The following is an 11,116-nucleotide window of genomic DNA, read 5'->3' on the forward strand; positions in this document are numbered from 1 at the left end:
TACCCAGTGATATGGATATAAAACTGTTTGATGAAGATAACTGTGGAGTGGAAAAAGCACTTTTAAAACGACAAGCTAAATGGCACCAAAAATGTACATTAAATTATAACTTTACAATGTTCGAAAGAGCAAAGAAACGGAAGCTTAATGAAGGTGACAAAGAGTCTACATCGTTATCATATGATCGTAAACACCGATCATCTACTTCTAAAGAGATGTGCTTCTTTTGTGATGGTTCTGCGAGCAGCAAGGATCAATTGTTTAATGTAACCACGTAACAAGTAGATCAAAAGGTGAGGAAGTGTCCATTGAACTAGGAAATAGTGATCTACTAGCAAAACTTAGTGGTGGTGATATGATTGCTCTAGATGCAAAAATACCATGAAAAGTGCCTAGCAGGATTGTATAACAAGTCTCGGAGTAGTCAATTGACATCAACTTGCAATGTTCATGTATGTGAAGGGGTAGTTTTAATGCAAATAGTTAATTTCATGGAGAAAAAGTATGAAGGGTTCAGATGAAACGCAACCAGTTTTCAAGATCAGTGTCCTGACAAAAATGTAGAAAGATGAGACTAATGCAACTACTAGGAACGGATCAGAAAATGATACACCTCAAGATTACGGCAGAGGATTCTTGCACATTTCCCGTATATGACGGCACAAATGTCTGGCAGAGAGTATATATTAGCATATGATAAAACTGTTGGTGATAACATGTTGGAATCTTGTAAAAACGACCAAGATGAAGACGCCCTTGCTTTGTTGCGTGTTGCTAAAATAGTAAGGAAAGAAATGCTATAACAAAAGAACGCATTCAATAGTGATTTACATGCTAAAACTCAGCGTAAATCTGTTCCTCGCTCCCTACTTGTCAATGTGAATATGCTCTTGTATGGATCCAACATTGAAGACAATGAAGTTGTTACACAGCCATCTTTAACAATATCGCAATTGCTTTGTTTTAATATACAATCCCGAAAACGAACTGTAAACATATTGAGGTATGAAACTGATAGAGAACCTCCGCTGACAGTTTACATGGGTCTTTCAATATTTGGAAAAAACACGAAAAAAGACATAATGGAAAATCTACATTCACTTGGACTTTCAATCTCCTACACTCGTGTGCTAGAACTCTCAACAGCGATGTGTGAACTTGTAAATGTCAGGTACCAAGAAGAAAAGATATTGTGTCCAATAAAACTACGTAAAGATATATTCACAATTGGAGCGTACGATAACATCGACCACAATCCTAGTAGTTCAACTTCGGACAGTTCCTTTCATGGGACAAGTATATCAATATTTCAAAATCCAACACCTGAATGTTTAGGAACAGTAAGAGCTATATAAGATATACAGTATGACATAAGTAACTTCAAAAAGCGAAGTGGGCCTAGTCTTCCGGACGAGTTTGCTTTGGTGGAACCAGCAATCCTTAAGTCAAAAGAACCCACTATTCCAACTTGTTCTGATGTTACATTGAAACTCATGCTGACACTCACTGCTAAGAATCAGAAGAAAGAAAAAATTGCATGGCTAAAACATGTCATCAGTCAGGGCATCGTGGGCAGCCTACCATGCTTATAGACAAACTTTCTTCAACTGATTTTGTTCTAGGAATATAATAACTTTTACCATTATTCTATAAAGATTCATCATCAATAGCTATGATCAAGCATGTGATGAACGTAAAAAAATGAGTTACACAATTTCTTAAGGGAAATCAAATTCCTGTTATGGTAGTGGATCAACCACTGTTTGCGTTATCAAAAGTGATTCAGTGGAACTATCCAGACATGTATGGTGGGAAAAAGTTCATGGTGATGTTTGCTGCAGAAAGCTATCTCAAAGTACGTAACCCACGTAAAAGGAAGTCAGAGGAATTCACCAAGTGACTGCAGCAGCACTATACCATTTGTTGCAAGATGCTTACCACCTGTCTGGTTCCGAACTTGAATTTGACACTTGGTGTGAAGAGCGAGCTGCAGACAGTATCCTGCTCAAATATTCGCTGACTTGTCTTGATGTGGAAATCGTATTGCTTCTCTTTGTTCGCTCAATTAGAGAAGACAACTACTTTTTGTATCGTGACTGCTTAAGAGACATGATTCCTTGGTTTTTTGTCCTGGATCATAATAACTATGCCCATTGGCTACCGGTCCATCTGAAAGATCTTTTTGATACAGAGTCTCAGCTACCAGATATACATCGCTCGTTTTCTTCTGGGCAGTTTGTGATAAGAAAATCAAACAGAATCTTTTCAGCAATCAGCATAGACTAAGCATAGCATTATATCATATATTTTTAGATAAAAATAGTGTATAATGATTTCGCCTATGTTTCAATTTAAAAAAATATATGGAACAGAAAACACCTATTGTAATTCCTAATTTGTTTTTAACATAAAAATTGGAATTCTTGACCTCAAAAACCTATAAATCGATACCAAACACTCAATTCCTGCGACGTGTAACAGAAAAACTGTAACCGCGTAGATATTTTGAAATATGGCCGCCATCTTGGATTTGATTTTAGACGATGCCTCCCCGACTTAATTTCATTGTATAACCTTAAACATTATTTATACCAACGGGAATGTTCTTATCACAAATTGCAGTTTTTCTTTGCTTTCTGCGATGTAGCACCTCAACTAAAAGGATTGAATGTTATTTTAAATTTTCAAGCTACAAAATAGACTGCAACAATAAAGAAGCAATAATGGTCATAACGATGATAACAAATACGGTACTTTTTCCAACATTAGAAATGTACAGAATAGTAACTCGGTATGGAACAAAATTGTAGGATTCATAGTAGACTGTTGATTTTAGTTTAGCGTCCCTTTCAGCAGCGAGGCTATATGAGACGTGGACCTACTGATTAACGTGGAATCCGAACCACATGAGCTCCGGCCGGGAATCGAACCCGGGTCTCCCACGCCAAAGGCGCGTACGCTAACCGCTTAGCCACAAGGGAGCTCAGATTCATAGTAGAGTTTCATAGTAATGTGAAATACAAATATACATTTTTCCCTACGTTTTGCAATTTGATTGCTATAAAATTAATAATTTTGTTTCGATTCCTCGCGGCACACCAGTGGCCCATTCACGGCACACCAGTGTGCCGCGGCACACCGGTTGGAAAACGCTGCCGTAGAGCATGGAAGCTTCTCAGTTGCAGCAAGTGACCTGCTAATAATGGCTGAATACCTATGATGATAAATCCTAATCAATTTCTAATTTAAATTCTCTACTTACGTCATTACAAAGCAGCTTTTCATTAAAATGTTTTCTTAATTAATTTTCAAGGAAACAAGCGAATTTATTACAATCGTAATATTATTGGAGAGAAGCAAACGTGATACTAACTGTGAAAAAAAGCTAATGCTTTAGAAATTATGAAGACATAAGATGCATTGATCTATTCTTGCAAGTTCTAGTCTGCAGTGAATTCCAGAGTCTTGATTGGGCTAACACTTCGCACTACAACATGCACCATACGACGATTATGGAAGACTTTCTATCGTTTAAAATGTAAGCTTTGATCAATTGTGAAATAGGATTACTTCATCCGCAAGACCAGCACGTCCAGTGATTTTGCGAAGTGGTCTTGTGTTCAATTTGCTTCTGATATCTTTATGAAACTGCGTAACTATGATATATAGTTACTATAATACCAGCCATTAAAAGTTTTGAGTTTCTCAATAATTTTATGTCACTTATTAATAAATTTTAATTATTAGTAATTGTCATCGGGAATATCATTACGAATAACCTATATATAGCTAGCTAGCAGCGGCGTGCCGTCAAGGGGACTAGGGGACTAGGCTAGTCCCCTGGCATTTTAATTAAAGCATTTTGTAATAAATATATACCAAAGGAAACGAAAACATTGTTTGTATTTCTTTATTTTCGTAAAATAGCACTATATCAATTGTTCTGACACAACTTTAGTCAGCGCCCGTGTGCTGGATGCGACAGCGAAGTGGAGATCGGAAACGCTCGGGTTTTAATAGGTTTTTCTCGGAGAAGGGAACAGGGTCAAGCCAGCTAGTCCTCATGTTATGTTGTCCAAGCTCTAAGCACGGGCGTTCTGTCGTAAGCGAATTTAATGCTCGTTTGCTTTTTACAGTTAATAGTTTTAACGCAATTAAAGTTACAGTATTAATCTTGACACTTTAAGAGATCTAGTGAAGTGTGAACTTTTTAGATTATCAATATATTTTGAAAATGACTCGAAGAATAAAGTATGGAAGGGGACTCGTCTGAGAAATCGAGTCCCTTGCAGCAAAGCGATGGCGCAAGCAGTGATATTACTTCAATTGGTACAGGAGACAGTAAGGGTGAGGATCGGCCGTTTCAGTCTTGTATTCTGGACCAATTATTCATGGTGTCATTTGGATTCCTTAATTTTCAAGAAAAGCAACAAATAATAACCAGTGGTAGAACAACTCCAAGCATTTCCATTCAGACAAAAATGAAAGATTATATACATAATATCAAAACGGATTATTTTGCTTCTTCAAAATAGTTAACTGCATGTAAGGCAAGAAACAAACTGTATTGCTGGCCTTGTATTCTGTTCCACATAGAAAAAAAGACGAGTGGAATAATGATGGCTTTTGTGACATGAACAATTTTCACAAACCCAAGTTGCGCCACGAAAAGTGTTATTCACACCTGTCCACAATAACTAAATTGAAAACTTTCGGGAAACCAAAATTGATTTTCAATTGTGCGAGCAATGCAGAAGTTGATTCAAACCTAGAACTAACGAACCGATTGATTTGTGCCTTTTGTTTTATGACTAAACAAGAGCTATCATTTAGAGGTCATAACGAACAGGAAGAAACTGTCAATTAGGGAAATTATATTGAAGTAATTCAGTTACTTTTTAAGTAAGATACTAAATGGCCTTGCAGGGGCCCCCGAAGAAAATGTTCTAGGGAGGGGCCCATCTCCATGGATGCTATGTTGCGTCTGGTATATCTGGTATTTAATATACGTGGTTTTCTATATTACGTATACATTTTCGTGAGCCAGAGAAAGGTCCGGGCCCCACCCTGCCTTCTCCTTTGGGCGCCCATGTTGACTTGTCATCTTCACAGCACAGGAGTGTTTAAAGGAACACCAAACAGGATTCAGAATTATATTATTAAATTTGTTGGTGACGTAATTCTGGATAAAATTAAGTCAGAAATAAACAATACACTTTTTACAGCAATAATGTTGGACAAAACTACGGACATTGCAAAGATCTCTCAACATTCAATCGGTACGTGAAAGACGGCAATATTCATGAAAGATTTGTTTTGCGGATGTTACTAGTGATTGCACTGCGACTGCTCGAAATTCAGGGGAGTATCCAGGGGAGGGGGGTGATCGGGGCGATCGCTCCTCGCAGAAGAGGAAACTTTCTTATTATATATATATATAAATAAAACCCATCCCAAAGTTTGGAGCTCTTAAAAGTAGCAGTATGGCAACAAATCCCCCCCTCTCAGAAGTCGGTCCTGGATCCGCCCCTGTCTAAGTGAGCATACTTTCCAAGTTCACTCTCATTTCAATTGTAAGCAAAAGCTTGTAGCACTAGGCTATGGATGGAGCTGCCACATTTTCTGGACATTTGAACGGTTTATAATCTTTTGTGAAAAGGTGTTTGAGTGCACTCACCATACACTGCTATGCTCACAGACTCAATGTTGTTGATCCATAGTCTGTTAATCACATCAAGGAATGTAAAATATTTTTTTTTAGAATAAGTGGCATTCCAAATTTCTTTTCATATTCATCGAAACACTGTAACGTGCTTGCTGAATCAGAAATAACTAAGCGATTTTCAACAGTTGCCAATATAAGATGGAATTACAATTCCAGAATTGTGAATGCAGTAAATGAAAATCAAATACAACTCTTACGGTGTTCTGAGAACATTGTAGAGGATTCAGATAATTGCGACACCGAAGCTTTCATGACTACAAACAAATGTGTGAGTTATCATTGAAGGATTTCGATTTTGCATTTCTACTAAAAGTTTTCAGTCATTGTTTTTTCGCGCACGGATATACTATTTAACATTCTTTAAAGTAAAACCTTGGATGTGAAATATTGCATCCAAAAAGTACAAAAGATGGTATCTTAACTTAGAAATGCAAGAAACTATTTTGAAGAGACTTATAGAAAAGTAGAATTAGATGACAATGGGAACCTTCTAATAAAAGACGTAGACTAAACTAGATGACTCAACAGATCCAAAAATTAAATATGCGCGTGCGTGTCTTCAATGACATTATTGATACTGTGATTGGACAAATGGAGGTGAGATTTCAAGATCTCATTGAGTTACAATTTCTTGAGCTGTTAGATTTAAAGAATTTTCAGTGCTTCAAATGTCGATTTCCTGATTGTTTGTTTTTAACCCTAAAATCAAGTTCAGGATTTTTTTGTTTTAATTTTAACAATTTGCGGAGTGAATTAATATAGGTTTAGAGACACTTAGATTATTCAAATAAAACTGTGACTGATATTATCCATTTCTTGAAAGAAAGAGGCTTGGTAGAAGAAGCGTTTACAGAAACATATAAATTGAGTTTGGTGTCAACAATACTAGTCAGGACCTCCACTGTACAGCACACATTCTCTTCGAACCTAGTCCCCTGTGAGAAAAGTCACCGCACGCCACTGCTAGCTAGCTAGTTAAATATACAGTATATATATTTACCTTTACATATTTCTGTGTGTTCATGTTCATGTGTGTGAGTGTGTGTGTATTTACGTATATATGAAAGAGATATGGATGATATTAGTAGTAGCAGTTCATTATTGATTTTGTCCTCTAGTAGTGAAAGTTTCAACTTTCAAAACATCTGTTTGCTTTTTTTTTTTTTTAAGAAAAAAAAAAAAGATCCCGAGGCAATGTAACCATATTCTGGGTTGCCTAAAATCTATACGCTTTTGTTGTCGGTCATGTTGCCTATCATACAAATGTGTTGACTTTATGCATCGTACATACCTAATGAATACAATAAGAATAGACATGCCAATAACTGCCTTTTGCTTTAAAAATAGAACTTTCTTGTAAGTGCTAATAAAATGAACTGAAGAATAGTAGACACACTTGAAAAGTCCAATTTAACGTTTAACAGTGTAACATTTAAGCGTATTAATAATGTTAAATATGTTTGTTTTTCTATGTTCTTCACTTCAGAAATGCTTACAAAGATTAATTTAAAATTCATTCACAATTTTTTAGATTATGGCGTTCAATTTAGATATCAACGTAGGTATTATGATTGAAAATAACTATTTAAATGTGCCGCGATTGCAGTGCAATAACCAATAATATAAAAATGCAAAATGCAGATAATAAAATATTTTTTAAGAAATGAGTAAAGAGAAAGGAAAGGGAAGATTAACTCTGATTGCTTGGTATTGACCATTGATCCTCCATTCCCACACTTGATCAATGTACTACTGTTTTAAAGCTTAAGTCTTGTGATATTAAATATTAAATTATTGCTTCGTACTTATAATATAGGCTTCATTCGGTGCATTTGTTTTCATTCAGCATAAAGTTTAACATCCTGTCATTCATAGTGGATATAAACTTGTCGCCTATTCAGCTGCAATAGGTTAATTGCCTCACTTAAGAATTACAGGATTAGTGGAGTAGAACCTAATTGCAGGCGAACCTTGAGATAATGAAAATTTGTAAATAAACATTACACTAGTGTAGTTGCTATTGATTGATTCGTTGGAATTTAATGTCATTTTCCATCATCAAGTTTATCTGCAATCTTAACTACCATTCGAGTCTTTCTTTCACAAAATATAGCTCTTTACCGAACACCGTATAGCTCTTCTATTACAAATATAGTTCTACAGCTGATCACAGATTGTTTTGCCAAAAGTAGCAGTAATATTCTGCACTTACGGTGTGACCTTGGGGAACGGTATGGTTTATGATTACATCATCCCAGTCGTATGCAATGATGAGCATAGCTTTCACATTAGTTGGGGTATTCCGAACTATTGTTTTTCTCGGTGACCCAGGATGACACCACTCGTTTGATTGCCGTTCCAGCTGTGGTTCATACGCGCCAGCTCAGGTTTCATCAATAGCAATGATATGCCGTAAGAAGGCCTTACCTTCACGTCGATGCCGCTCCAAGTGTGTTCGAGTGGCATCATATCGCAGCCACATGTGTTGTTCAGTCAGGACGTGGAACCCATCTTGAGGCGATTTTACGCAATCCAAGGTTCTTCTTCAGAATTTTCAGCACAGTCAAATGCGCTAGTCCCGTATCGTTGGCCAACTGACGAATCGTGGCGTTCCGATCTGGTAGCACTAACGCGTTCATGTTCTGCACATCTTCTTCACTTACAGGAGGATGGCCGAAGCGGGGCATGTCTGTGACAGTTTGTCGTCCGTTATTGAAGGCTTTAACCCACCTTAATACTGTTCGGTATACTAATGCACTTGCACCGCAAACATCTTGCAATACTTCGTAGCACTGTTTTGCATTCCTACCTCTAGGGCATTCAATTTTCAACCAGCTCCTTTGATCTTGCTTTGTAAACATGACTGTATTCTGCGAGCACTCAAATAACGTGACTATAGTCCACGAGCACTCATTCAGAACTGCCTTCTAACTGCTGGTGCTGCGCGCGTATGCAGGGGAGGGCAGGCGAGTTCATGTGTTCGGAGGGAGGGTCGGCCTAATCTACTGCTGGTATGAATTGCTTTTTTCCCGAGTATATGTATAGCATTGTTGCCATTACTAAAATCCAACCCTTCTACAATATACCGTTATAATTATAACGAATTTTTCAGTGTGTATATATTTACAAGTTATTCAACTAACAGTAATATCTCGTGTCTATTTAAGGTAAAAGTTGTTTTCAAGTAAAAACATCTCATTATATGAGTACGAAACAACAACCCATTAGCGATTGTACAATTCAATAGAATCAATATAAATTTTAATATTCTGTATAGATGTAGCTACAAGTTGTTCAATTAACAGTAATTTCTGGTGTCTATTTAAGGTTTCAGATGTTCTCAACTAGAACATTTCATTATAAGCATAATAAATAACTGATATATTGAAACGCTCTGGAAAGGAAGTTTGTATTACAGTCTGTATTTATTGGTTTTCATATCCAAGCCACGTGCAACAAGTTTATCCATGCGTGTTTAAAAAGTGTCTATATTAATATATTGAAACAAAATTACGATTTTGGTTAAAATTCGAAAAATCTGACGACAGTGTTGCCATACTTGGTACAAGTGTTCGAAATTCAGCCCTTTTTGTCATTCATCGGCCCGTCGGTACCACGCTGGCATTTTCAGCCCCTTTTGTGAAAAAGTTGGTACAATTCTACCCAATTCAGCACTATTTAACAAATACTGTTTCCGTATGTGTATTATGTGTATATTTGCTGCACTAGTGACTTAAAATTATTAACAATGTGTTGTAATGTCTTTCAGGAAAGGTTCTAGGACCCTGGATCTGTTTTATTTTATTTATTATTATTATTATTATTATTATTATTATTTTTTTTACAATTTACAGTTTACATACCTTATATTCTTCTTAGAGATTATTATCCTCCTTCAGTCGTGAAATAAGCGAGAATAATGTGCAATAATTTACATTTTAATATTTTATTATAACGTACTGTTTATATACGAACTGGGAGATAATTGTTTTGTTCCTCGTTTTAAATATTTTTTCATATATGGCCATAATATATTTTGGGTTTATTGGCCAGTTTGGTTTTCTTACAATAAATACTGAAGATGATAACTGTTTTTCCTTTTAATTTACGGCCTCTGTACGAGAAAAGTTCATCGGTCCTACGTACGTATAGTTCCTAGTGCGAAAAATGTTTCATCTACTTTTCTAGAACACTCCCCCATCTCTTCCGCGGTTGTTCTAGTCCTCCTATTTGGATGTTTTTTAAAAGTAATTTTCAAGAAGAGCACTTTCTTGATTTGGACTCTTGGAAGAGCGTGGGGGAGTGTTCTAGAACTTTACTTCTTTCGTGTTATAAACGGCGTTGCCAATGTGTGTGTAATTACACAAAATGTGTGCAATTTTGTCCTGTGTGTGCATTTTGTGTGTAATGCCAATCTGTGTGCATTTTGTGTGTAATTTGGCACAATTCAAAATTTTGATCATTGATTATTTTGGCGAAGTTCTTTCATTCAAAAATTCATTTTTTCCATTTTTTTCTGAAAACTACGAGTACCAACGATTGACTCCAGGGCAGGGTGACAATAAAACCTATCTTGTTTCCTTTGTCATTTCTTATCTCATTTCTTGTCTTTCAGAAGCGGGTATCATGTCCGTTAGCCCACATCTCCGAGGTTCAAGCAAAGCAATATGAACAAATGTTGACCCTCGATGATGGCCAAAACATGAGGGTGAGGAGGGTAAGAAGTGTCTGTCTTCATCACTTGTCAAGAAAATGCGATTTTGCAAACAGATGAACAACAGAGTGAACGAAGTGGATGGGAGGTCTTTTATTGAACGAAGGACAAAAATGAAAAAAAAAAAGAGAGAGAGAGAAGAGTTAGATCAAAGATTCAACACGCTTTCTGTGACAATGGGCGCGAAGAAGATGACGGTTTCACTACAATAATAATAATAATAATAATAATAATAATAATAATAATAATAATAATAATAATAATAATAATAATAATAATAATAATAATAAATACATAAATAAGACGACAAACCTTTGAACAATGGCTGGTCGATGTACGTACAGGTGTGTACATCATCAAACATAACAATATATACGTAGATAGGTAGTTAGTTATGTATTGTGCAATTTTGTGTGCACTGTCTTCCAGTTTGTGTGTAAAATTGTGCAATTTGGACGGAACGTGTGTGTAATTTCCCTTGTCGTGTCTGGCAACACTGGTTATAAAGCCATGTATTACACTGGCATAAAATAATATTCAGACCTTTTTGTTTCAGTTTGGTACTATTTTTCAGCCCAGTCCAGAGCTAGGACTGTGGCAAAACTGTCTGACGATAAAGAAGGAAAAAAGAAAGCTGTTTCAATAATACATACGATGGATTTTATGATATCTTCATA

General features: G+C 36.2%; 1 protein-coding gene across 1 annotated transcript; it reads right to left on the reverse strand.

Annotated features, from left to right (window-relative positions):
* Window positions 1–8,214: 8,214 nt before the first annotated feature.
* Window positions 8,215–8,586, reverse strand: LOC145692298 (protein GVQW3-like). The gene has a single exon (XM_081767596.1). It carries the CDS (start codon window positions 8,584–8,586, stop codon window positions 8,215–8,217), a length of 372 nt encoding a protein of 123 aa, XP_081623722.1.
* Window positions 8,587–11,116: the final 2,530 nt, after the last annotated feature.

The sequence above is a fragment of the Thermobia domestica genome, chromosome 8 (genome assembly GCF_964235325.1).
Source record: "Thermobia domestica chromosome 8, izTheDome1.hap1.1, whole genome shotgun sequence".
Classification (NCBI taxonomy): Eukaryota; Metazoa; Arthropoda; class Insecta; order Zygentoma; family Lepismatidae; genus Thermobia; species Thermobia domestica.